The sequence below is a fragment of the Ornithorhynchus anatinus genome, chromosome 14, assembly GCF_004115215.2.
Source record: "Ornithorhynchus anatinus isolate Pmale09 chromosome 14, mOrnAna1.pri.v4, whole genome shotgun sequence".
Taxonomy (NCBI): Eukaryota; Metazoa; Chordata; class Mammalia; order Monotremata; family Ornithorhynchidae; genus Ornithorhynchus; species Ornithorhynchus anatinus.
This window is the reverse complement of record NC_041741.1, coordinates 52,382,231-52,409,818: the sequence shown is the minus strand read 5'-3', so window position 1 is coordinate 52,409,818 and position 27,588 is coordinate 52,382,231. Positions and strand designations below refer to the sequence as shown.

At 53.0% G+C, this 27,588-nt stretch overlaps 2 protein-coding genes across 4 annotated transcripts in view; both read right to left on the bottom strand.

Annotated features, from left to right (window-relative positions):
* The window catches only part of PACSIN2 (protein kinase C and casein kinase substrate in neurons 2), a 74,080-nt gene extending 73,248 nt beyond the window's left edge, over window positions 1-832 (bottom strand). Inside the window, exon 1 of the mRNA XM_029079094.2 lies at window positions 761-832. The gene's annotated coding sequence lies outside the window, so the exon portion shown is untranslated. The remainder of the gene's footprint in view (window positions 1-760) is intronic.
* Window positions 833-10,988: 10,156 nt separating this feature from the next.
* Window positions 10,989-25,785, bottom strand: TTLL1 (tubulin tyrosine ligase like 1). 3 transcript variants are annotated; one of them, XM_029079099.1, is made up of 10 exons: window positions 25,728-25,785; window positions 23,824-23,940; window positions 22,069-22,277; window positions 21,496-21,676; window positions 19,630-19,764; window positions 19,354-19,462; window positions 17,740-17,883; window positions 17,507-17,593; window positions 14,263-14,426; window positions 10,989-13,260 (listed from the first exon to the last, which is right to left on the bottom strand). In XM_029079099.1, exons 2-10 carry the CDS (start codon window positions 23,934-23,936, stop codon window positions 13,131-13,133), a joined length of 1,272 nt encoding a protein of 423 aa, XP_028934932.1. In that variant the 5' UTR covers window positions 23,937-23,940; window positions 25,728-25,785; the 3' UTR covers window positions 10,989-13,130. The 3 variants fall into 3 exon arrangements, with proteins under 3 accessions (XP_028934932.1, XP_028934933.1, XP_001508059.3); XM_029079100.2 differs by having other exon boundaries at window positions 25,724-25,760; XM_001508009.4 differs by lacking the exon at window positions 25,728-25,785 and adding an exon at window positions 25,228-25,705.
* Window positions 25,786-27,588: the final 1,803 nt, after the last annotated feature.

Here is a 27,588-nt window from a genome sequence, read left to right as displayed (position 1 = left end):
GTCACTTCTCTGTGCCTCAGTTACTTCATCTGTAAATTGGGATTAACTGTGAGCCTCACGTGGGACAACCTGATGACCCTGTATCTACCCCAGCGCTTAGAACAGTGCTCTGCACATAGTATGCGCTTAACAAATACCAACATTATCATTATTATTATTAAGCGTTTGGAATGTAAAATTCGGCAATAGATAAGAGACGATTCCTGCCCAATGAGGATTTACTGTCCAATCAGTCTCACCCTTCCCAGCCTTCACATCTCAACTCTCCGCGCTTCCCCCCTCTCCATTCATCGTACTTAATAATAATACTCATGTTGGTCTCTGTTAAGCGCTTACTATGTGCCGAACCCTGTTCTAAGCGCTGGGGGCGGGGGAGAGAGAGGGGAATGAGGCTCCCGGTCTTCACCCCCCCATCTACCAGATGAGGCCCCCAGAAGCGAAGTGACTTGCCCAAAGCTGACAGGTGGCGGAGGGGGGTGGGGATTAGAACCCACGACCTCGGACTCCTAAGCCCGGGCTCTTTCCCCCGAGCCCCGTGGCTTCTCTAGTTGCCGAGCGCTCGGTGTGCGCGGAGGTTGGACTCTGTCTCCCGCACGCTGTGACCCGGGCAGAGCCGCCCCCCGCCGCCCCCCGCACATTGTGACGCGCACAGTGTGGCACCCCGTCCGCCCCTGGGCCCCGCAGGCAGGAACGAGCTGCCCCGGGGCGGGGCAGGACCGGCCGCTCCCCCAGCCCCGCACGCCCCCCCCGCCTCTCCTACCGCTCCCGCCGCTCGCCGACCGTCCGTCCGGGTCCGGGTTCGAGTCCTACAGCCTGTCGCCGGGCAGAGCAGCGCGGGGGGGGGGGGGGGTTCCCGGCGGCCGGGCCCGCTCCCCATTGGCCGCCCGCAGCCGGACGCCCCGCCCTCCCCCCTTCCGACCCCTCTGATTGGCTCCAGCCCGCGGTGACCACGCCCCCTAGGGGAACGTTCGGAGGCCCCGCGCTCTCATTGGACAACTCTCCTGCCAATTAACAAGTTTCCTGTGTCGTTCCATCGCCTTGACTGAGCGCTTACTGGGTGCTAAGCGCTTGGAAGGTACAGTTCACCCGCAGAGAGAGACCGTTATAATAATGTTGGTATTTGTTAAGCGCTTACTACGTGCAGAGCACTGTTCTAAGCGCTGGGGAGATACAGGGTCATCAGGTTGTCCCACGTGAGGCTCGCAGTCTCCATCCCATTTTCCAGATGAGGTCACTGAGGCCCAGAGAAGTGAAGTCATCCGCCCACAGTCACACAGCCGACAAGTGGCAGAGTCGGGATTCGAACCCATGACCTCTGATTCCCAAGCCCGGGCACTTGCCATTGAGCCACGCTGCCATCCCCGCCCAATGGCAGGCTCACAGTCTAAAAGGGGGACACAGACAACAAAACTAGCATGGCTTAGTGGCAAGCGCCTGGGCTTGGGAGTCAGAGGTTCATTCATTCAATAGTATTTAGGTAGATATTAGTATTAGTATTAATACTAATAAATTAATAATCACTACTACTAATAATTAGTAAATTGCATTTAGGTCTTTAGTAGGTTGTGGGTTCTAATCCCTCTTCCACCACTTATCAGCTATGTGACTTTGGGCAAATCACTTAACTTCTCTGTGCCTCAGTTACCTCATCTGAAAAAAAGGGGATTAAGACTGTGAGCCCCATATGGGAGAACCTGATTGCCTTGTATCTACCCCAGTGCTTAGAATATTGCTTGGCACATAGTAAGCGCTTAACAAACACTATCATTATTAAAACAAGTAGTCAAGCATCAATACCATCAATAGAAATAGAATCATACATATATACACTCATTAATATCGATTCTCTTCCCCTCTTCAAAGCCCTACTGAGAGCTCACCTCCAGGAGGCCTTCCCAGACTGAGCCCCCCTTTCCCTCTGCTCCTTCTCCCCTCCCCATTCCCCCTTCCCCTCCCCTCAGCACTGTGCATATTTGTATATATTATTTATTACTCTATTTTGTTAATGATGTGTATATCTCTATGATTCTATTTATCCCGATGATATCTACGTCAGGCTACTTGTTTTGTTTTGTTGTCTGTCTCCCCCGTTTAGACTGTGAGCCCGTTGTTGGGCAGGGATTGTTTCTGTTGCCCAATTGTACATTCCAAGCACTTAGTACAGTGCTCTGCACATAGTAAGCGCTCAATAAATATGATTGAATTAACGAATTCCCGGGATGGCAAAGGATCCTGTTAAATCGCCCGCAACCCGGGCACCCAGACCGACTCCAACACTGACTCAGTCCGCCTGCCTGCAGCCCGGCCTGCAGCCCAGCCCACAGCACCCCTGCAGTAGACGCAGGTTGTGCGGGCCTCCTCCCCGGGCTCCGATCCTCCACCAGACCCAAGCTGAGGGCGGGCAAACAAACCTGCGGAGTTGATTGCCCACTTTAGGCTCCTGCTGCTGGACTTCAAATCTGACTGCCCTGGATGGGGACTTGTCAAGCTTTTCTTCCTTCTTCGTGCTCCAAGGAGCACGGTGAGAAAGAATTCAGCCATATACTCAATAGTAGTTATTGAGTGCTTACTCTGTGCAGAACACTGTAATGAATGCTTGGGAAGAGTACAACAGTAAACAGACACATTCACTGCCCACAACGAGAAGCAAAGGGCTCTCCCATCCGTAACTGATTATGGTGTCTCACTCCCTTACTACTATTACTAATAATAATAAATGTGGTAATTAAATGCTATGTGCCAGGCACTGTACTAAGCGCTAGGGTGGTTACATGGTCCCTGTCCCACGTGGGGCTCTCAGTCTCGATCCCCATTTTACAGATGAGGTAACAGAGGCAGAAAAGTGAAGTGACTTGCCCAAGGTCACAAAATTGACATGTGGCGGGTGGGATTAGAATCCATGACCTTCCGACTCCCAGGCCCGTGCTCTCCCCTTGCTGCACTGTAAACGAAGAAGCAGTGCAGCCTAGTGGGAAGAGCCAGGAGCTGGGGTCAGAATTCCTGGGCTCGGGTCCCAGATCTCCCCCAGCAGGCTGTGTGCCCTGAGGGCTCTCAGGGCCTCATTTCCTCCACCTGTAAAATGGGTCCACCTTGCCTTTGTCTCTGTCCTCTCCCCCCTACCGCCCCCACCAGCCTGCCTGGTCCCCGGGGCTCTGAATCACCACAAAAAAATCACACCTTTGTGATGTTGAGGACGTAACATGTTCTGCATATCAATCTGTTATTGTAAGTGCACAAAAGGATAGGCCCAAGCACCGAGTTTTCCACTTGGGTATATTTCGGGCTTGACCTGGCTTTGAGTTGACTGAATACTCTGTCCTAATCCATGTAGCCCCCGAGAGCTTCCTAGCTCCTCACTTCCTTTGCCAGATCGTTTTGCCTTTAGCTGCTGAGGGATTTTGTTTGTTTAATCGTCCCGACCTTAGACACCAGACACTGGATGCAGCAAGGTGTCAAATCTTGCTCTGTTTCTCTGACAGACGATGGGTCTATTTTTCATCTGCCTTCATCCAGGCAGCGGCACCCCCTGCCCCGCCAGCTTTCTCCTACATCTGTGAAATCCGTTCCTACCCCAGTTTCCTCACATTCTTGTCAACAACACGCTTTTTTCCTTTGACCTAGACTGCTCTAACCTTCTCCCTAATTCTTGGTCCTCTCCCTTTGAGCCCTTTTGGTGGCCACTGAGAAAATCCTCTCTCCGGCCTTTCTCCTCCCTATATTCTTGTCCTCAAATTGCAGGCAATTCCTGGCCCAGCTCCTGAGGGCTAGGCACCATACTTCGTGTGTGGGAGAGTACAACAGGGACAGGAAATGTGCTCCCTGCCACAAGAAGCAACATGGCCTAGTGGCAATAATATGGGCTTGGGAGTCAGAGGACACGGGTTCTAATTGCAGCTCTGCCACTTGCCTGCTGTGTGACTTTGGGCAAGTCACTTAACTTCACTGTGCCTCGGTTACCACAGCTGTAAAATGGGGATTAAGACTGTGAGTCCCCTGTGGGACAGGGACTGGGTCCAACATGATTACTTGTATCTACCCTAGTGCTTAGAACAGTGCTTGGCATGCAGTCGGGGACTTAACAAATACTATTATTATTATTACTAATAATAATTTAATGGGAGAGACAGACATAAATGATTTACAGAGAGTAAAAGGGCAAAGATTTGGAAGGAATCAGCCCAAAGTTATCAGGGCAGAATGGATGAATAACTGCATGCATGGATGAAGTTGATAAACACATGGACAAGTCCAAGTGTGGGACAACGGGACTACAGAGCACTAGTCCTCAGGATGGGTGTTGGGCGGTTGCAACTGGCGGGTGCAGGGGTGGTCATGTGAGGAAAGTGGGATTTCAGGAGTCTTTGAAATTTTCAGGGATTGCAGGAGTCTCCCAGGAGCCATGGGAGTGGCTGGGGCCTGGTAGGTGTGAGGAGTGGGGGTTCCAGGTTGGGGGAATCATACTTCCCAGGCCCCTCCTCTGCATTTCACCTCCAATTTGGTTAGTTGGGGCCCATTTTCGGAGCCCAGTCTGGGCTCCTGACAGATTGGCCTCCTCCCCGGACCCCCACTGACCCCCTCGCTCTCACTCCCCCACACCTGTCTCGTCATTCTTCTCCTTGCAGTAGCTCAGAATGTTCTCCCGGCAATCCAACTCCCTCCCCAGAAAGGCTTTTATAGCTAATCACTGTTATGGAATGCCTTCCTTTTATTTTTATCGTTTGCATCCTCGCCCTTGCTCTCCTCCCTGTCAGTTGTTGGGCACTCTCTGTCCCCTCTCTCCCTCATTAGGATGGATGTCAAGTCCTTGCCGGCTGGGGTGCTGGGGATGGCGGTATCTCTTGTTTCTGGGCTGGGTTCTCTGGGGCCTGGTGCAGTGCTGTGCACCTTGGAGGAACTCGGGGCTACTGCCTGCTCATTAGGGAGAGGGGAGGCAGTGGGAGCTGCCCTGGACACACCACACATGCACCCACACATGTACAAACACATACGTTCACAAAAAAAGGCATTTTCCCATCGAACTTTAACCCTGCATTTCAGCAGCTTGGTTCAAGTATCTGAGTCGGTTTTCCCTCTGTTCCCTTGAGGCCACCAGACCCTCTGCCCACTTCTAAAATGGTCTCTGAGTCCAGCCAACCCCAGCATGCAGTCCCCAGTGAGCCGGCCCCTGGCAAATGGCCTCCAGACCGGAGGCAACAAAACTGGGGAAAGGAAAGCCCCGGGTAGATTAGAAAGCAGCAGTTGCTTCCGTGGACTCAGGGTGGAGGTTGTTGTTCCCCCAGTGGATGAGTTTGGGGTTAAAGACTTTGGGGTTAAAGGTGGGGCTGGAAGGACTAGGAAGTGGCTCTTCAAGGCAACCAGCAGGCCCGGCCCCCGCCACCTCTCCATTTGGTTTAGGGTGACTAGGCCCAGCACTACAACAGTTTAGGGGAACAATAATAATAATAATAATAATGGTATTTGTTAAGCAATTACTATGTGCTAGGCACTGTACTAAGTATTGCAGTAGATACAAAATAATTGGGTTAAGCACAGTCCCTGACCCACATAGCGCTCACAGCCTATGAGCTTGAGACATGAGACATGAGGCTTCCGAAGGAACTTGCTGCCGTCTTTTCAAGACAGGGTATTTTTCCTCAACCCTTAATAAACCAGTCTGAGTGCTACACTCGACAGTGGCTTACAGAGCAGCTGAGGGCCGAGAGGCGTCTGCTACTGTCATGGCCTTAGAGGCATTCTCTTCTACAACCAGAGACCGCACCCCTTCTCACTTCCATCCGTCTTGCAGCACACGTTGCTGGGTATGGGGCACCTGGAAAGAGTGTGGATGGCTCAGTGCAGACCACCACCACTACTGCAAACACAACTCCAGCCTAGGTCCTGCTGGCGGTAGGACACAACTTGCTTCTCTTCATCCCCGGTGTCTGAGCAAGGCTCACATGAACAGCAAGGAGCTAGAAAAAGAGTCTGACTGCCTCTCCACGGGCACGGAGGCCAGAGATTCTTAGTATGCCACTCACGGCCACGGGTGCAGTCTCACACCCATGAGACTAATGCCCTTCTGGCCTGGAAGCTCACTGTGGGCAGAGAAGGTGTTTGCCAACTCTGATATGTTGTATTCTCCCAAATATTTACTGCAGTGCTCTGCTTATAGAAAGCATTCAATAAATTTGATTGATTGATTAGCGGTGTCATCTTCAAGCAGAGGATACCCCGGATAGCATTTCCTTCAGGTACCACCCCAACTGACTCTATCTGGCAAGGGGCAGAACGGAGGGACCGGAGGGTCCAAAAATAATCATTCCGGAAACTAGCCCGGTCCCAAGGCGACAGCTGGAGCTTTCTTCCAGAGGTCCTGGACTGGCGGCTCCGGTTTCTGCTGGCGCTTGGACAACATGGCCAAGGTAATGGCAGCACCACGTGGGCACGGTGGGCATATGCCCTGGAGAGAAGGTGTGGATGAATTAGAGCCCCTGCTGTGTGAGTCGCTGCTCAAAGTCCTGGCGATACAACTGCCCCTGGGCCTGGCCGGGGCTCCCCAAAGATCCAAGGCGAAAGAGGGTCTGTGGACCCCAGGGGAGGGGGCGGGGCGAGGGTGGGGGGTTGACCCAAAACAAACACAGAAGAAGAGCCCAGAGCATGTTGCTGGCCACTCCATCTCATCCCGGTCTTGCTCTGTGGCCTCCCTCAGGTGAGAACAAGCACCTCTTCTAGCCCACTGGGCCACAGCACCGGCATCTAGCCGACCGACACCACGCCAGCACTCCATCACACCATGGCAACACCAGTGCCGCACCATACCACAGATACCTCTCCGGTACCACACCAACATCACGACGACATCATACCGGCACCACAGCAGTACTCTGCCACCACACAGCAACACTGGCACCACACCAGTGCTACATCTCACCTCAGACACCTCACTGACACCATGCCAACATTGCGACAACATCACACCAAGACTACACCACTTACCTTTACACCTCACGAACAACACCACACCACACCACAGACACCAGCGCCGCTGCCCAGGGCGGGAAGAAGCCCCACCGAGGTACAGGTGCCCTCGGATGCCAAGTGGGCCAGAGGTCGGAGCCCACCACGTTCTCCCTGCAGGCCTGCAGTGATGGTGCCACAGGCACCCCACCACCTGAGACGTGTCCCTCTGCCCCTGCCCTGCCCACCCAGCCCTGCTCTGCCCACCCCTCACCTCCGAAAAGTCGAACAACTAGGGAACTTCCACCATCATAAGACCACACCTCAAGTGGCTAGCTAGGCTGGACTCCAGGGGAGGCGAGAGTGTGCTGCTTCTGGAGACGGAACAAGGCCCCGAGCTCGGGGAACCTGGGAATGGGGCACGGGGCAAACACTCAGCCAAGTTGGGCCTGGACCAGAGATGGTGAAACAGGATGTGCTCAGCCCCCAAACTGCGTTGATTTCAACTTTGGTCAATCGTTCCCTGGCCACACTCACGAGCCCCCCAGACATCCACCGGCCAGTCATCTTCACTGGGCTTTGGCTAAGGTCACCGTGACATTTCCAGCGTGGCTCAGTGGAAAGAGCCCGGGATTGGGAGTCAGAGGTCGTGGGTTCGAATCCCAGCTCCGCCGCTTGCCACATGTGTAACTTTGGTCAAGTCACTGAACTTCTCTGGGCCTCAGTGACCTCACCTGGAAAATGGAGATGAAGACTGTGAGCCCCATGTGGGACAACCTGATCACCCTGTATCCTCCCCAGCGCTTAGAACAGTGCTTTGCACATAGTAAGCGCTTAACAAATGTCATTATTATTAGTATTATTATTATTCTGCGTAGAGTCTCAGTCGCCTTTTACGCTCACGCCCCCTTCTGGCTGAGAGGTGTCACTTGTAACGTCCCAGTGAAGACCCCTTGCTCTTGTGGCTCCAAAAGGGATTTGTGATCTGGATTGTTTTTTTAAACAGTATCTGTTAGGCGCTTACTATGTGCTAAGCACTGTACTAAGCGCTGGAGTAGATAAAAGGTAATCAGGTTGGACGCAGTCCTTGTTCCCAGTCTTAATCCCCATTTTACTGATAACTGAGGCCCAGAGAAGTGAAGTGACTTAATAATGTAATAATGTTGGTATTTGTTCAGCACTTACTATGTGCAGAGCACTGTTCTAAGCACTGGGGTAGATACAGGGTAATCAGGTTGTCCCACGTGAGGCTCACAGTCTTAATCCCCATTTTACAGATGAGGTAACTGAGGCACAGAGAAGTGAAGTGACTTGCCCACAGTCACACAGCTAAGTGGCAGAGCTGGGATTCGAACTCAGGAGCCCTGACTCCAAAGCCCGTGCTCTTTCCACTGAGCTATGCTGCTTCTCAAGGCCACTCAAGAGATAAGTGACAGAGCTGGGACTAGAACCCAGGTCCTTCTGATCCCAAGCTCACGCTCTCCAAGGACTTGCCTTTGCTAAACAACTTTTCCTTTGTGGAACCAAGACACAACTCTAGGGAACAGAGGTGTGGCAAGCCTGAGGACAGTTTGTGCCTGAACTGCACCCGCACCAGATGCGATCTGATTGTGGGTTAGGATTGGAATTTCACTGGACCTGCCTGGGTGTGAACACGCTAAAAATGCTAGTGGGTCCCTGGGCCTGATCTCCGGGGGCTGATCCGGGGCTGGAAAACGAGTTGGTCATCTCTGCTCCAGACCCTGTCCCCACCTCTGCCACCTCAGCAGAGTGGTGACACAATGCAGGGAGTCCACAGGAAATCCCTGGGTCTCGGCCATGTTTTTGCCTATGAAAATCCCCCTTAACCCCATCGGGAGCTTGAAGATAGCCAAGACTCTGGGGGATGTGATTTGTAGGAATTCAACAAGCGTCATTAGAATCCCAGTCTGGTCCGGGCAGGCCCCTCCTCTCCCGTGCTCAAAGAGAGCCCAGGGCCACGGTGGGGATCAGAGACCACTGAGACCGATAGGCTGTCCCTTGGGCCGGTCGTCTCGGGGGTGGGCAGGCTCCGGCAGCCGCCTGCCACCTCCCGGCCTGGACTGACTCCCAAGTGCCCTTGGGTAGGAAACAGAAAGCTTGCTCCTCAACGGGAGTTAAGACAGCAGAGGAGCCCAGGTTCTTCCCCTAGACTTCTAGAACTTGTGCTGACCCAGAACCACCACCCCCAACCCGAACAGGAAATGACCTCCCCATAGACTGTCCCAGACTGTCCCAATCTTGCTTCACATCTCTCGCTGTAGTGGGGAACTCCCGGCGCTACGGCCAAGGCCGAGGGAGGGAGGGAGGAAAGGAAGGACAAATTCACCTTCCTGCAACGCCCTGCCTTTTCCTGATCCTTGGGTCATGACGATCTTGGTTCAGACAAAATCCAAGACCCGCCGGACTACTATTCCTCAATGGGGCAGGGCGTGGAAGGACCTCATTAAAATGGCCTCAGGGTCAGGAATCATTAAGTGGCTTGCCGACACATGCAAAAATCTCCAAATTCTCAGCACTTGGGATGCAGCAGAAAGGCCTGCTCAGAGCCTATAAATTTGAGGGAGGGCTTTATAACTCGCAGAATAACAGGCAGGCCTGGAAGCACGGTTGGGAAATGCTCTTGCTCTGAGAGAACAGCATGGACCAGGGGGCTCAGGGGGCGGGGGACTCGTCCTCCCTCTGCAGAGCAGGGCAGACCCAGGAGGTCTGGGGCCCATGACCTGAGAACCGGGAGCCATGTCAGTCGCTCAGTGGCCCAGGGACATCTTGTTGGTGCTCAAGAGGCTCATTGTTGGAGCATCAAGCTGAGCATGTAGTGGAGGGACAGGGTTGGCACTTATGGGGGGTGGTGGGGGACCATGACCCTGAGCGGGACCTCACCGCTCTGTTCCCATCAGCCGGTGGAAAGCTCCTGTTTATACACAAATGTTTTCCAGGGCGAGCGCAGTGCTGGCGAGTGGGTTTGGGCGGGATCGGAGGAAACACCTGCCATAGCACATGCTTTCACCAATGTGGGTCTTCCTGCCACAGGACCCACCTTACCCTGCTCTCTCTGCCTAGTGCTAGGCTCCTCCCAGTCCTTCCACCACATTATTATTATGTAATAATAATCACAGTAATGATAATAATGATGATGGCATTTGTTAAGCGCTTACTATGTGCCAGATACCATATTAAGCGCTGACATGGATACAAGCAAATCGGGTTGGACACAATCCCTGCCCGATGTGATGCTCACGGTCTTAATCCCCATTTTACAGATGAGGGAACTGAGGCCCAGGGAAGTGAAGTGATTTGCCCAATGTCACATGGCAGACACGTGGAGGGGTTGGAATTAGAACACATGACCTTTTGACTCCCAGGCCTGTGCTCTATCCACTGTGCCATGCTGCTTCTCTGTGAAACACACTAGGCTCCTACCCCCAGTAACAGTGATATTTCTTAAGTGCTTACTATATGCCAAGCGCTGTTCTTAGCACTGGGATAGATATGAGTTAATCGGGTCGAGAGAATCTCCATCTCATATGGGGCTCACAGACCAAGCTAGACTGTCACTCAAGACAGCGCTGGGTTCTGTCACCTAGATCAATCAGCACATCTTGGTGTGCTTGACTGTCAAGCCCGGATGGGCTGAACAGAGTTTGATGCTCCAGTCCAGCAGCTCTGGTTGGGATCAAGGAACAGGAGTGAGAAGCACAGAATGGCCTAGTGGATAGAGCAGAGGCCCGGGAGTCAGAAGGATCTGGGTTCTAATCCTGGCTCTGCCCCTTGCCTGCCGTGTGACCTTGGGCAACTCACTTCACTTCTCTGTGCTTCAGTTCCCTCATTTGCAAACTGGGGATTAAGACTGTGAGCCCCATATAGGTCATGGACTGCGTCCAACCTGAATATCTGTATCTACTCCAGCGCTTAGTACAGTGCCTAGCACGGACTAAGATTTAAATACCATTTTTTTAAAAAAGGATGGCGGTAGCATCTGGGGCTAGGTTGGGAGACCGGAGGGTACCACATCAAAGACAGAACCACACACATGATCTTGAGCACTCTACTGGAAAATCACCTGCAAAAATCAAATGTTCGAATCAGCAAAGATCCAGTCACATACAAACTGCAGTGATAAATGCCTCAAACTGAGATATTTTTTCTCCCTAAGAACTGAAAGCCCTTTTCCATACATTATCTCATTTTCCATCACATCGCCTGAGGTAAGGTAGAACAGATTGGCTGGAGAAACTGAGCCACAGAGTAGTCAGTGACTCATACGGCATCACCCGGTGAGTCAGTGGCAGAGCTGGGGCCAAATCTCAGCACTCTTTCTCCAGACCACAAAATTTCTTCAGTAAGATTCAGATCAGTTGCAATTTAAATAGTTCTATGTCTCCTTCCCCAACTGAGGGTAAGCTTCTTGTGGGTACGTGTTTCATCCACTGTACTTCTTTAGTGCACTGCGCCCAGTGGGGCCTCAATAAATACCGTTACTACGACAACTAATGAAAGCTTAAAGTGGTTTTTACAGGGCACCGCACTCAGTGGGCCCTCAATAATACAGTTCGCCCCCACCCCCCACTATTACTATGATGACTACCACTATTGGAAGCCTAGTTTTGTGGTTTTTTTCACACTTCAAAGCAAAATCCCCAGGCCCACTCAGGACAAGGGAAGGTCGAATGGCCCAAAAATCATTTGACCTGCAGTAGACTGGTCAGTTGGCCTGCAGAGTCTCTAGTTTCTTTGCAGTCTCCAGTTCTACTACCTTCCTGGCTGGGAGAAAACCACCTGAGGGACTTCTCACATACCAATTATACATTCCAAAACTCTCACACCGGGATGGGCAGGACAGGACCTGAGGTGACAGGATTCTTTTTGAGGTAAAGTATTAGAACGAGGTCTTCCCCAGGGTAGAAGGATAGCGTTTCAAGAGAGTATCTGACAGACTGCATCGATGCTCTTCTGAAATCCCATTTCCTCCAGGAAGCCTTCCCTGATTAATGTTCTTCTCCCCAGGCCGCACTGCACCCATTTAAGTTGTCCAAGTCCCCAGGGCCCTCCTGTTCATGTTAATTTTCATTATTATTTAAGTACTTATTCCACCTCTCTACCGTTCCCTTCTCTTTTTTCTCCTTTCTATAAATAAGTTCCGTCAGTCTCCCGCATTAAACTGGAAGTCCCTTGTGGGCAGGGATCGTGCTTACTATCTCTATAGTATTGTCCTCATCCAAGTGCTTAAGTACAGTGCTCTGCACACAGCAAGTGTTCAATGAATACCATCGTTGGACTCATTAGTACAGTGCCCTGCACCTGAAGGTGCTCAGATAATTCCACCGATTGATTGAAGGAGAAAGCGCTATAGAAGCCCTCAAGCTGAAGTGGCCCAAGGCCTCTGGAGTTCCTCTGGTGTATCCATCAACCCAAACGATCAGATCGCTGATGTGTTGGCCACAGTGCTCCCCGGCCTCCTCTTGATTTTCCCCAAGTCGGTCGGAGAAGACCAGCACGGTGATGTGCCGCCCAGGAGAGGGCCGTGAGGTTGGGGCTGACCATCGACTCCCACCAATGAGACCCTCCCCCGGACCTGGCACTGGCACAGGAGGAGAAAGCCGAGAACAGGTCACAACTGTCAGAGCGGGTGCCGAGGTGGCCACCTCCTCCCTCACCGCTTTGAAATTCACTCCACCCCAGGCAAGGACGGGCCCGCACCAACTGGGCTGGACACACGTGATCATATACCTGCACCTGCCACCGTCACTGGCTTGCCCAAGGCATGCCGGAGGAGACCGAAAGCCAAAGCAAACCCAAAACCAAACGTGCCTGTGCCTGGTCCCAGGGCTGGGAGCCGCCTGAGGGTGAATCCTTTAGGCAAAACACAGCTGGGAGCCGCTTTCTGGAACAGGCGAGGCCTCGCGCAATAGGTGGGCAGGCTCCTACCACAGGGTCCACCAGGACCACGGGGACAGCGGGCAGCAGTCAACGGTGAATGGCCGTCTCTCGGGCAGGAGAGTGCAACTGGACCACTGGGTCTCCCAGCCGGGTTGGGACTCTGCTTCCCAGTAGCATGTTGGTGGGGGAGGGAGCAGTCAGGATGGGGAGATTGTCAGAAGCCCCTGGATCAAGGCCAGGCCCGTCTGAGTCCCCACAGAGTCCAGGTCTGGCAGCCACCTTGTTGCCGGGTGTCGCTATTTCCACGTCGTGAGCATGGCCCTTCCTGCGTCTCTCACTCGACCACCCTTGGACCCGACGGACTGACCGGGCCGATTCCTCAAATCCCGGTCCGCTCCCTCACTCTGGGCCAACTCTTCGTCGTACCTAGGACGGTAAGGACAACAAAACTAGTGTTGCATCAAGCCAAGCCACCGACAAGCCAAGCTGGGAGGGCGGGGGCCTGGAGGGCGAAATGCTCAGCAGAGATCAGTTCAAGAGCCCCAGAAGCGGGATGGAGCGCCCAGTCACCTGCTGTATGGCGATCCTCCTCGACACCAGCTCAATAAACCCAGCAATCCTGACCCAAATATGGATCCGTCATCTTGGCCTCACAGACTCTGCCAGTGACTTGGGTCCGGCTCGTCGTTCAGCTCTCACTGAATCGCTCGGATGGCCGAGATGGATCTGGGTCTGAGTCCGCCATTTGCCTCCTGGAAAATGGGAGCTCGGCACTCTGAGGGGTGGGGCCTTAGCGCTTGCTTTCCGGTAGCCTTCAAGGGCCAGGACAACTTCCTTCTGTTTCCTGTTTCCCCTTCATCATAGATAGGGGAGAGCCAGGTGAGAATGCCTTCCCTCACCCTGGAAAACCAGGCAGGGATGCCGCGTTCCTGATTCGTTGGTGAGTCGTGGTCTGGGTTGGGAAGGGGGGGGAACCCCCAGAAGTACACGGTTTACGCAATCATGCTCCATAAGGCTTGCGCCCAGGTCAGCCCTCAGCCTTCTGGGAGAAAAGCCTTCTGGGGAAGCAGCGTGGCGCAGTGGAAAGAGCACGGGCTTTGGAGTCAGGGCTCATGAGTTCGAATCCCAGCTCTGCCACTTGTCGGCTGTGTGACTGTGGGCAAGTCACTTAACTTCTCTGTGCCTCAGTTCCCTCATCTGTAAAATGGGGATTAAGACTGTGAGCCCCACGTGGGACAACCTGATTCCCCTGTGTCTACTCCAGCGCTTAGAACAGTGCTCTGCACATAGTAAGCGCTTAACAAATACCAACATTATTAGAAAAGAAACACGGCCTGCCTAATGCTACGCATGGACCAGATTTCCACTGGACCAAAAAGCTAGGCCCACCAGCCAGGTGACTCTGGGTCCCCGCCCGTTCCCACTTACAGAATCTCGTAGTTCCCCAGCGCTTCCTTGGGGGGTGATTTGTTCCACCGGCAGTCTGGAATTTCACCGTTGGGCACGGCAATATTCAGGGTGTCGTTGATGAGGTTGTATTTGAGGATGCGGTCGTTGGCTGTGCTGGAGGTGAGGGACGGCGAGGCATTGACCTGGGAGGCCACCAGGGCGATGACAACAGCAGCGTCAACAACAAGATCTTTTTCCGGCATCTCCTCCTTCTAACCTGTGGGCTGAGGGCCGGGGCCACACGGGGGGTTCTGCTGGCTAGAGCGGCGTCAGATCGCCGGGCCACCCAATTAGGCCCAGACCAGCAGCTCTGGGACCAGGCTCCCCAGTGCTCTACTCTTTCGGAAGGGTTTTCTGCTCCTCCCAGGCTGGAATCCCACCGCAGACCATATGAGGCCCCTTCCTTCCTAACTGACGTCGTTTAGAGTGGAACACTTGTGTGTGTGTGTGTGTGTGTGTGTGTGTGTGTGTGTGTGTGTGTGTGCTAGCATGCGGGAGCAGGCAACACTCTCTGGTGCCATTTCACGATAGAGAAGCGGCGTGGCTCAGTGGAAAGAGCACGGGCTTTGGAGTCAGAGGTCATGAGTTCGAATCCCAGCTCCGCCACTTGTCAGCTGTGTGACTGTGGGCAAGTCACTTAACTTCTCTGTGCCTCAGTTACCTCATCTGTAAAATGGGGATTAAGACTGTGAGCCCCACGTGGGACAACCTGATTCCCTTGTGTCTACCCCAGCGCTTAGAACAGTGCTCGGCACATAGTAAGCGCTTAACAAATACCAACATTAACGATCCCCCACGTGCTGCTGGTCACTGCCATCTCTGGGGCACCTTAACACTCCTTTTCTGTAAAGTGGATTCCAGACATGCCATCTCTTTAGCTTGCTGCCTGTATTCCTTTCCCAGCAGCGGGAATAATAATAATAATGGCATTGATTAAGCGCTTACTACGTGTTAAGCACTGTTCAAAGTGCTGGGGTAGATATAAGTCCATCAGGTTGGACACAGTGCCTGTCCCACATGGGGCTCATAGCCTCACCTTCTCGGCAAGTACAGTGCTAAGTGATTAGTACAGTGCTCTGCACACAGCAAGTGCTCAATAACTATCACTGAGTGATTGAATGTGGCCCGTGGGACACGGCTCCTGAGGCTGAATTTGAGCAGAACCCCCAATTAGAAACTGGACCTGGGCTCAGAGCCCAACGCGGCCTCATAAAGCAGTGTAGGTCTGATTGACATTTGCCTGGCTCTGGTCAAGCTGGTTCCCTTGGACGTGCAGCAGGAAGGGCTCCTGTTGTTCCACAGCAAAATGGGTCTCCTGAACCGCCCCCGCCTTCGTGCCACCTTGCCGGGTTCTGCAGCCGGAAAGAGTCCCGGAAACTGAGAACCACACGAGGGATCGGGACCGTCTCCAACCAGATTATCTTGATCCTGCCCCCACGCTGAGGTCAGTGCTCAGCCCCTAGCAAGAGCTTAACAAATTCCATTATTAAAAATGAAATTAATTACAATGAGCAAAAGGGTGCTTGTCTTTCCCCACCCTGACAGCCTTCCCAATAAGGTCTCGATAAACGGCGTGGCAAATGATGACCTGTGGCGGGCTGAGTGGTCGAGAGGGCCAATTTAATTTTCCACCAGGCCTTTTGTATTATCATCCCACCTCAGGAGAGGGGAGAAGGGGTGTGGATAAAGCAGAAGGGAGGGGGAGGGTCCACTTCCAGTCAAACAAGTCACAGAGGACAGTGAAACCTGCTACGGAGAAGACACGTTTGCACCTGGTGGCTGAGCTCCAAAACACAAATTTGGAAAGGCTGTCCACAGACCCACAGGGAGTGCCCCATTTTAATTTGCAGAGTCCAATTCAAATCCCAAATGACCAGCGATTTGGAGCGTCGGAGCGGGTCACCCACATTCAGGGCGGGAATCTACCTTGCGGCGCCGACTCCTTGAGTGTGAAGGGAATAATAATAATAATGATACCTGTGATATTTGTTAAGCGTTATCTGCCAAGCCCTGTACAGAGCTCTGGGGTAGACACGAGATCATCAGGTCCCATATGGGGTCGCAGTCTAAGTCAGAGGGAGAACAGCTACTGAATCCCCATTTTGCAGATGAGGGGCCTACGGCATTGAGAAGTTAGGGGACTTTCCCAAGGTCATGCAGCAAGTAAGTGACAGAATTGGGAATAGAACTCAAGTTCTCTGACTCCAAGGCCTCTGCTCTTTCCACTAGCCCATGCCCCCAAAGGTCCCGCCTGGCCCAGAGGCCCCATGGGATTCATCCCCAGAGATAGTGGTCTCTTTTGCAACCGACCCTATGAGCCTGGGCTGAGCACACTGATCTTTTGACTTCTGGCCCCGCCAGGCCCGGGAGGTGCCTGGGGCTTGCATGGGGCAGAGGAGAGCGTGACCCCCAGTAACCCACTGGTCTGGTCAAGCCCAATTTGACCGATTTGACTGCAGCCTTGTGGACTGGACAACCGTGTGCTGTTATCAGGAGGCTCAAAATGCTTCTATGTTCTCTGGAGGCCTGAAATACTGTACTCTTTCTTCTCTCCCTAATCTACTTTAACATCGGACTCCCCCTGTACACTGTCAGCTCCTTGTGAAGAGAAGCAGCGTGGCTTAGTGGCAAGAGCATGGGCTTGGGAGTCAGAGGATGTGGGTTCTAATCCCGCTTCTGCCACTTATCTGCTGTGTGACCTTGCACAAGCCACTTAACTTCTCTGTGCCTCAGTTAACTCATCTGTAAAATGGGGATGAAGACTGTGAGCCCCACGTGGGACAACCTGATTACCTTGTATTTACCCCAGAGCTTAGAAAAGTGCTTGGCACACAGTAAGTGCTTAACAAATCCCATAATTATTATTATTATTATTGTGGGCAGGGAACGTGCCCACCCACTCTGCTATATTGTCCTCTCCCAAGCACTTTAGTACAGTGCTCTGAACTCAGTAACTGCTCAGTAAAGACTACTGGTTGGTTTTCAAGCTGGTGGCTCCCTCTAAGGCATGAGCTGGCTGCTCCAGAGCAGGCAGTGGACCAGCAAGTGTCTCCAAGCCAAACTGTCCCCCTTGGGGCGGGGGGCGGTGGTCTTACTGCATCACCCACTCTGAGCCCAACGATGCTATGAACCAGCCCCCCAGGAGAAGGAATGTGAGGGCCACAGCCCAGGATGGCAGCCCGGGACGGCACCCCAGGATGGCACCCCGAGATGGCTCCATTACCTCAATCAGCCACGGCTTGAGCTTGTCGTCGATGATGATGTCGTAGCCGTAGCACTCGAAGCAGTGCTTGTCATTGTTCATTACGGGCTGAAGTGAGAGGAAGACCAGCAAAATGAAGGCCCTCCCACCAACCACCCCCCCACTTCCCCAAGGATAGGCACCCCCGCCACCTCTACCCCCCACAACAGAAGATGAGTCTCTGCGAGTTTCCCAGTTCCCACGGCCTCACTTACCGCTACGGCCTTGAGCGACTGCACGATGATCCAGTGGATGTCATCAAACAGTTTGCTCGTGACCTCCTTCCCGCGCGTGCTCTCCAGGTACAACCTCAAGTTATTCACCGTCCACTTGCCCCCGTGGATGTGATTGTAGTCATCCTGACAACATTCGGGAAAAACAAGGCTTCTCGCTGCTTCTGGGTGCCCCCACTTAGGGAAACTGCATGTTGCCCACTGTCCCGCACGTCACATCCCCACTACCCCGCCTTCTGCATCCTGCAGTCCTGCACTCATTGCATCCCCACATCCCCCCTGCCCCACTGCCCACTGTATTGCTGCTGCCCCACATCCTGGATCTCTGCCGCCCCGCATTCCCATTATTTGTATCACTACATGTCTTATTCCAGCCCCACTGCACAGGCACCAACTCCTATGCACATCCCCTTCTCCTTTCTCCTCCTCATTTATTCTACTGCTGCTAGACAGCTCCTTGAGGGCAGGAATGGCATCGACTCCCTCTACTGTCCTCTCCCAAGCACTCACTTCAGTGCTCTGCACCCGGTAGCCCTAAGCCCCAAGAAGGCATGGATCAGGTCTACTATCTCTACTGTCCCTTCCCAAATGCTTACTTAGTCCACTGTTCTGCCCCCAGCAGGCGCTCAAAAAATCCTACTGATTGAGTGACTATCTCACTCAGAGAAGCAGCGTGGCTCAGTGGAAAGAGCCCGGGCTTGGGAGTTGGAGGTCATGGGTTCTAATCCCGGCTCTGCCGCTTGCCAGCCGTGTGACTTTGGGCAAGTCACTTCACTTCTCTGGGCCTCAGTTCCCTCATCTGTAAAATGGGAATGAAGCCTGTGAGCCCCATGAGGGACAACCTGATCACCCTGTATCCCTCCAGTGCTTAGAACAGTGCTTTGCACATAGTAAGCGCTTAACAAATACCAACATTATTATCTCAGAGAGGGGGGGCCCCTGATCTCACTAGGGGGTTGGGGGGATGCAGGTGGCCCCGGAGGCTCGAGGGGCCGGGGTGTCCATTGTCCTATGCCAGGCCTCTGGTGGCTGAGCTCCCAGGACAGGCCTGAGGCCACAGTCGGGGTCTGCCCTCCTCCCTGCCCATCCAATATCACTCCCTTCACGGCTCCCACTACGGCCACAAGCAGGGTCGGGTCCACCCGACTTCCAGAGGCACATATACACACACACACACAGACACACAGGCTCAACCCAGAGGGAGCAGCAAAGTTGTCATCCAAGTGCTATCTGCCACTAGGCTTTAAGCTCCATAACTTATTATATTACTGCCTCTTTATCTAGAATGCAAGCTCATTGTGGGCAGGGAATATGTCTGTTTATTGTTATGTTGCACTCTCCCGACCGCTTGGTACAGTGCTCTGCATTCATTCAATAGTATTTATTCATATTTCATACTGTGCCTGCACACAGTAAGCGCTCAATAAATATGAATGAATGAAGGAATACCAAAGTGCTGCCCCAGGTGGGTGGAGAGAGACGGCAGGGAAGGGTTCGTTCTGGGGTGGGGGGGTACGGGGGGGGGGGGAATCAATCAGCCTTGCTTGGTTGCTATAGAAAAGGCAATGGAAAAATTCCTCATGGGACCCAACTTACCCCATGTTTCTGGATGGCCACGTTGGTGAGATGAACAAACATGTTGTCCAACTCACTGGTACTGGGCGTGTATTTCACTGTGCAAAACCGACAAAACCCCAATTTGTACCTAGGAGAGGGGTGAGAGGCATTTAAGAGCTCTAGCTAGAGGAAGTAGCTGAGAAGCGCAGCGAAGTCACGCTGCGGACGGGCAACTTCTCCACTCTGCCTACCCGGCCACCCCCGTCCCAAGCCCTCCGGCCGGGCTGAGGGAAACGGGGAAGTGAGCATCCTTACATGTAGCAGCGCAGGGGGCGGTACGTGGATACCAGCACGTACAGGCGCAGGTCGAACTTCCTCCCGCCAATCAATAACGGGTTGTTAATGTACAGCGAGATCACGTAGGCTTCTTTAGACGGCTGGGCCACGAACCTGGAAAGCGCCGAACCTTGGGCTCAGAATCATATGACAAAGTTCTGCCCCCTCTCCTGCTCTCTCTCTCCACCCACCGGGGCAATCGATCAATAAATCAATCGCTCGCATTTATCGAGCACTTACTGTGTGCTGGGCACTGTACTAAGCACTTGGGAAAATACAATAACATAACAGAGTGGGTAAACATATTCCCTGACCTCAACAAACTTACAGTCTAGATCGGTGGGGACAGACATTAATATAAATTATGGATATGTTTGTAAATGCTGTGGGCCTGAGGGAGGGGTGAATAAAGATAGCAAATCAGGGCAATGCAGAAGGGAGAGGGATAAGAAGTGGGGAAGCAGCGTGGCCTAGTGGATAGAGCACAGGCCTGGAAGTCAGAGGGACCGGGGTTCTAGTCCCAGCTCTGCCATATGTCTGCTATGTGACCTTGGGCAATCCACTTAACTTCTCCGTGCCTCAGTTACCTCAATAAATTGGGGATTAAGACTGTGAGCCCTATGTGGGACGGGGAGTGTATCCAACCTGATTATTGGAGAGTCCTTCAAGGGAGATGGAGAATAGAAGGGACTGAAGCCTGAGGGACTCCCACAGTTAGGGGGTGGGAGACAGAGGAGGAACCCACGAAAAAGACTGAGAATAAATAGCCAGAGAGATACAGGAGAACCCAGAGAAAACAATGTCAGTGAAGCCGATATTGGATAACATTTCCAGGAGAAGGGGGTGGTCGACAGTATCGAAGGCAACTGAGAGGTCGAGGACAATTAGGGTGGAGAGGACAATGGCTTTGGTGAGAAGAAGATCACAGGTGACCTTTGAGAGGAAGCAGACTGTGGTGGTGATCCAGGGCTCTACCCAGTCGGGCTCTTCTAGGAAGGGACACCATGGTCACCCTGGCAAGTGCTGTTCTCAGTGCTGGGGTAGATGCACATTAATCAGATTGGACTTTCTCCCTATCACACATAAGGCTCACAGTCTACACAGGAGGGAGTAAGATTTAATCCCCATTTTACAGAAGAGGTAACTGAGGCATAGAGAAGTGAAGCCACTTGCCCAAGGTCATACAGTAGACACGTGGCAGAGCTGGGATTAGAACCCAGATCCTCTGACTCTCTAGCCCGTGCTCTTTCCACTAGGCCTTGCGACTTCTCTAGTGGTCCATTTACGTGGTTCACACAAATCCCGCCGCCACACCGGGTTCACCACCCGGGTTACTAGGGACCACCTAAACCACCACCCAAACAATCTGCTGAACTAGACCTAAAGAACCACACCTCACCTGCCCGATAATCAAATACCAAGCACGTGACACGTCTCCGGGAACAATGCAGATAGCTCGGATGATCTACAACTCATCCGCACCACACTACCGAGGGGCGCTGGACTTTGTCACTCCATTTCTCAAATGGGAAAACTGAGGTCCAAACAGGACCGCAGGGTAGGATAGAGAGGTCAGGTCCCTGCTCGCTGCATCTCAGGGCATCTACTCACCAAGTCCCGGCCTCCCTGATCCATAGAGATGTTGAGTCCATCTCCCCTGGGTGAAGTGAAAGGGGCATCCCTTCTCCTGAAAATGCTCACGCCTGCTTGGGCGGGAGGCCTGAGGTTTTGATTAGTCACCAGGGCCCTAGTGTCTCCTTTCAGCTCTACCGTGAAAAATGCCTCAGATACGAAATTGAGATATGGAATTGAGACACGCCAGTCTCACGCTTCCTCTGTACTTACGAGGACGTCTTGCTGTCCCGAGACCACTTCTTAATCTGCGACAGTTTGTTGATGAGGAATATCCCCTTTCCCTGCGCTTTCCCACAAGGTTTCATAATCCAGGTGCTGGAAGGGTTTTTTCTGAATTCCTCTACAAAGAGGTTGTAATCGGCAGGAAGCATGAAAGTGACCGGCACAAAATCTAAGTCGCAAGGACAAAGAGACAACGTCAAGGCCCACCGAGCCACCGTCTCTAGTCGACCCCTCCACACCGGCCCCATCTGCATCATGGACTGTAGATTCACAGTGACCGACCCCAAAGACCATCACCACACTGACCGAAAGGATCAACCAGCCTCAGCTCCCGGGGGGAAACAGTAGGAGGAAACTCTGCCCAACGGTTTGAGGGTCAGACCGCCCACGGCTTTAACATCAAACCCAGCATGGCCACAAGTGCGGCCCTCTCAGATCTGCCTACACGCCAACATGTCAGAATCCAAAGTGGGCCGGGGAAGTGGGATGTGGGGCTCTGGGCGTGACACGGTCACAGTCCAGCAATCAAGCTAATCATCGGCTCACCCACGAGACACATACCCAAGTAAAGGTGCTTGCCATTCTCATCCTTCTCTGCTAAGGGGCTCCCTTCTTTCTCGAGTTCTTTTCTGTACCGCTTAATATTCTTTACCATCAGGTCCTTCCTGGTCAGCTCATAGTGGTTCGGGAAGTGGTTGACGATCTGATCGTCGGAGAGGCGGTAGCCGGTTTCCACGCTGAAAACGTTCCGGATCGTTTGGACACTCATCCTGAGAGAGAAGCGGTGGGATTGGGGGATGGGGGCTCGGAAAACCCAAGCTCCATTCCCCCGCCTCTTACGCCCAGGCTGTACCAACATGAGGAGGGATCTGGGACAGACGATGCAACTGGGAATCTCTCAGGTGGTTCCTTGCTGAAGATGTGGCCTAGGTAGAGCTCAGGCAGATGGGGTGGGTTTCTGTGGGCCTCGCTGTAAAGGCTCCTAGGAAGGGGATTCAGTGGGCCGAGGAACAGGTTCCTGGGGGCTCAGACCAGGCTGAGTCAGAAAACGACGCCTCTTGAGCCGGTGATGGAGGAGGCACAGTGGGCCCAACTTTCTAGAATGGTGGCCTCGAGTCCAATCATTCTCAGACCTCGCATCGCGATCGGCTGCTTAAGGCTACGGGGAGGATGGGTCCGACTGAGGCTGGAGAAAGATGTTTGTGAAGCTACCGAAGACCAAAAGGGCCAAACGATCAGAATCCCTCAGCGTTGGCCAGGGGGCTGCGTATTTGGAATCTGGGCTTCCAGCTAATGTTGTGCATGAGAACGCACTCGAAAGGAAGCGAGACTTGGGGCTCATCCGGCAAGTTGACGGCAATGGGGACTACCTCTCAAAATCTGTGACTGAGTTCTCACATTGAGAAAACCTGAATGCTTCCAAGAGTTCTCTGCTTCTCCTTTTCACCGTTTCCTGACTGGCTTGCGTCTCCAGCAGCTTCTGAACACAGGTCCCTCCCAGAAACCTCCAGGGTGTCAGGGAGAGGGAAGGAAATTGGGAGAAGATGCAGAGGGGGAAAAGAGAGAAGAGTGGGGGAAGGGAGGAAGAAGGAGCAGAGGAAAATAGGGTCCTTGCATCCTCTCTCCCTGCATCCTTTGGACTTGGCCCCTGCATCCAAAGGCCTCCCAAAGTGCTGTGCAAAACAGAATGATTTGGGGTCCCCCTCATCTCAGGAAAGGGTGGAAAGGGGAACCCCCACATCCCTGACCACCATCCATCAAAAAGGCCGGGGATGCCACCCTGGTTCCCCCATCACTCACCTTAAATTTCTGCTGGGCTTCTTATCCTGTGATGAGAGAGGGAGCAGGGGAGTGGGCAGGGGGAGCAGAGGAGCAGTGGGGCGAAAGTGGGGGAATGGACAGGCGGTCATAGGGTTCTTTAACATTTCATACTTCTGCCGCTAGGACCTATTCATAAGCCCGTTCACATAGCCAGTTGAGTCCTGGTTCCCTCGGGAGACCGCAAGTTCTTCAAGGATAGGGACCTTGGCTAGTTCTTTCTCCGTGAATCCCCACAGGCCTTGTTAGGGCTCTGAGGCACAGGTCATCCTACAACAACGGGGAGTCCCCGATAGGAGCACAGGGCTTACGTCTGGCTAAACTGCTTGGGGAAGAAAACCGTGCACTCTGTAATAGAAAGGCCCAACATGACCCAGTTCCAGTTATTTGGGAAACATCTGCTCCATGGCGAGGAGCCGGTGGGAATTCGCGGCACTAGAACGGAAGGTAAAACCCCCAAATCCAGCTTGGGAAAAGCGAAGAGGAAATGGCTCTTACCAATAAAAATTCCAGTCTTCATTTTCGGCCACTTGAATCCATCCTCTCTTCTCGAAGTTATTGATCAGCACGGACTTCTCGATATCCGTTACCCATTTGACTTTTCCTGCCATTCTCCTACAGAAAACGAGGATGTCACCTGGGAGGAAATAGCTCACCAGGCTGGAAACCCAAGTGTCCCCGGCCTGAGGACAGGGAAGCCCCACCCTGCAAGCCACCCCTGGGCCAGTAACTGGTCCACTCAAAACCACTGGCTTATTTCATTAAGCTGATCAAGGCCCTGCTCCTAATGCCTGTCCCTCCCTCCGGGACCAGTCACCACAGAGGGATCGGAGCCGGGATGGGATGGGGAGAAGGTGGCCACAGTCTCTTCCCTAACTCTCTCCCCCACGGTTCTGGTGGTCTGAAAGGCAGGGGCTGTGAGCCGGGCCGGTTCTAGAGCCGTCAGTCCATGTGGGGAAGGGGAATTACGTCCCATCTGTTTATCTTGTACCTATCCCAGGGCTCTGCATTGTGCTTGGCACCTAGAAAGTGCTTAATAAATACCACTGTTATTATTGGCAAGAACATGCAACTGCTTGTTTCCGAAAAGGGCCCCCAGCCGCTCCAGAACATCCCATTCATCTACAAAAGGACCCCAGCCGCTCCAGAAACAACCAGTCTATCTAGAAAGTGGTCAGCACCGCTCCTTTAGGGGGCTGGCCTTTCAATGGTAACTCGTTGGGGGTAGAGGATGTGCTTAATAGGCACACAGTAGGCACTCAATAAATATAACTGAATGAAGTAAATGAGTGAATGATATTTAAGCGCTTACTATGTGCCAAGCACTGGACTATGTGCTGGGGTAGATACAAAATAACCATGTCAGGCAAAGCCAAGAGACAAAAACTGGAGAGGATGAGGTCTGGGTGCCAATGCTACCATAGGGCTGCGGTCCTCAGTCTACAGGGTCTATACGGTGGTAACTGTCCTTTAACTGTCAGTCGTTTAGACCGTCATTGGGCAGGGATGGGCATCAGGCAGGGAGATGTCATTGGGCACGCCGGAGAAGCAGCGTGGCTCGGTGGAAAGAGCCCAGGCTTGGGAGTCAGAGGTCGTGGGTTCTAATCCCGGCTCCGCCACTTGTCAGCTGTGTGACTTTGGGGCAAATCACTTAACTTCTCTGGGCCTCAGTTCCCTCATCGCTAAAATGGGGATGAAGACTGTGAGCCCCATGGGGGACAACCTGATTACCTTGTCCCCCTCCAGCGCTTAGAACAGTGCTTGGCACACAATAAGCGTTTAACAAATGCCCTCATAATTATGGTCTCTATCTGTTGCCCGAACTGTCCATTCCAAGCGCTTGGTACAGTGCTCTGCACATAGTCAGCGCTCAATAAATACTACTGAATGAAGGAAAATAACCTTGCCAGTGGCAGGTTCCACGGCTTGTTTTCTTGGCCCTCGGGAGGTGGGGGGAGCGGCATTCCCTTGAAGCAATCACTGGCATTTACTGAGCGCTCCCCGTGAGTCGAGCACTGTACTAAGCGCTTGGGAGAGCACCATACAATGCGTCCCCTGTACTCCTCCTAAGCCTGCCGACGGGTGGGGCTGCCCAGCTTTTGGGGGGTGTCTCTGGGCCTCCCCCGCGCGGGGCACGATTTGAGCGCTTCCTCTGTGCAGAGCACTGGCCTAAGCGCTCGGCACGGGCAGTTGGGCCACAGATAAGGACCGTCCCTGCCCCCTGACGGGCTCGCGGTCCAAACGGGGGTGGCGGACAGCAGAGCCAAAGGGAAGAAAACAAAAAAAAGACATCCTCAAGGTCAACAGAATCAAGGACAGGTAAACCTCATTAACCCCCCCCCCCCGGCGCCCCCTCGTCGGCCGAGCCCAGGACCCGGGCAAGGCCGCGCCGCCTCACCCACTTCTACTTCCGGGGCGCCTCCTAGGGAACAAGGGACGCAACGCGCATGCGCCTCACCGCCACCCGAACTACTTCCGGTTCAAGGCTCTGGTGTCGTCATCCCCCCCGCCTGGCCGGCTCTCCCCGTGCGCCTGCGCAGTCGCCCCTACCAGGCCCTTACCTTTCATTCATTCATTCAATAGTATTTATTACCTGCCCGCCACCGGGCTCCTTCGACCCCCGTTGGCTCAAAACATTATTAAGAATAAAAATGGTGTTTGTTAAGCACTTATTATGTACACAGCACTCTTCTAAATGCTGGGGGGGGGGAATACAAGGTAATCAGGTTGTTCCAAGTGGGGCTCACAGTTTAAACCCCCATTTTACAGATGAGAGAACCGAGGGACAGAGAAGTGAAGTGACTTACCCAAAGTCACATTTGTATTTTTTTACCCTACTTATTTTGTTAATGAGGTGTCCATCCCCTTGATTCTATTTATCGTGATTATGTTGTCTTGTTTTTGTCCATCTGTCTCCCCCGATTAGACTGTGAGCCCGTCATTGGGCAGGGATTGTCTCTATCTGTTGCCGAATTGTCCATTCCAAGCTCTTAATACAGTGCTCTGCACATAGTAAGCACTCAATAAATATTATTGAATGAATGGATGGATGGATGGATGAATGAATGAATGAATGAATGAATGAATGAATGAACGAACGAATGACAAGTGGCAGAGCTGGGATTAGAATCCATGACTTCTGATTCCCAAGACTGGGCCCTTTCCACTGAGCCACGCTGCTTCCTCACGTCTTGACCCTTGATTTCTCATGGCAGTTAATGTCGGTATTTATGTGCTTACTTGGTGCCAAGAACTGTTCTAAGCGCTAGCATAGATACAAGGTAAGCAGGTTGTCCTGTGTAGGGCTCACAGACTCCATCCCCATTTTACAGACGAGGGAACTGAGGCCCAGAGAAGTGAAATGAAGTGAAGAGAAGTGAAGCCCATGACCTCCTTCTTGCCAAATCCAATGGCTCTTACTCCATTCTAATCCTCCTTGACCTCTCTGCTGCCTTTGACACTGTTGACCATCCCCTCCTCCTCCATACCTTATCTCACCTTGGCTTCACAGACTCCGTCCTCTCCTGGTTCTCCTCTTACCTCTCTGGCCGGTCATTCTCGGTCTCCTTTGCTGGCGCCTCCTCCCCCTCCCATCCTTTAACTGTTGGAGTTCCTCAAGGGTCAGTTCTTGGCCCTCTTCTGTTCTCCATTTACACTCACTCCCTCGGTGAACTCATTTGCTCTCACGGCTTTGACTACCATCTCTATGCAGACGACACGCAGATCTACATCTCCGCCCCTGTCCTCTCCCCCTCCCTTCAGGCTCGCATCTCCTCCTGCCTCCAGGATGTCTCCACCTGGATGTCAGCCCGCCACCTAAAACTCAACATGAGCAAGACTGAGCTCCTCATCTTCCCTCCCAAACCCGGTCCTCTCCCAGACTTCCTTATCACCGTGGATGGCACGACCATCCTTCCCGTCTCTCAGGCCCGCGATCTCGGTGTCATCCTTGACTCCTCTCTCTCGTTCACTCCACATATCCTGTCCGTTACCGAGATCTGCCGGTTTCACCTTTACAATATCGCCAAGATCCGCACTTTCCTCTCCACCCAAACGGCTACCTTACTGCTACAGGCTCTCGTTATATCCTGGCTAGACTACTGTGTCAGCCTTCTCTCTGACTTCCCTTCCTCCTCTCTCGACCCTGCTCCAGTCTATTCTTCATTCCGCTGCCCGGCTCATCTTCCTGCAGAAACGATCTGGGCATGCATGTCACTCCCCTTCTTAAACAACTCCAGTGGTTGCCTATCGACCTCTGCTCCA

Coding starts and splice junctions, on each gene's coding strand:
- TTLL1 (XM_001508009.4), bottom strand. CDS start 25,289: ATGCCGCTCCCCCCACCTCCCGAGGGCCAAGAAAACAAGCCGTGGAAC. Junction 17,594..17,739: donor AGTCGCTCAAGGCCGTAGCG/GTAAGTGAGGCC, acceptor CTCTCACTTCAG/CCCGTAATGAACAATGACAA. Junction 14,427..17,506: donor TCAAGCCGTGGCTGATTGAG/GTAATGGAGCCA, acceptor GTGGCCTCCCAG/GTCAATGCCTCGCCGTCCCT.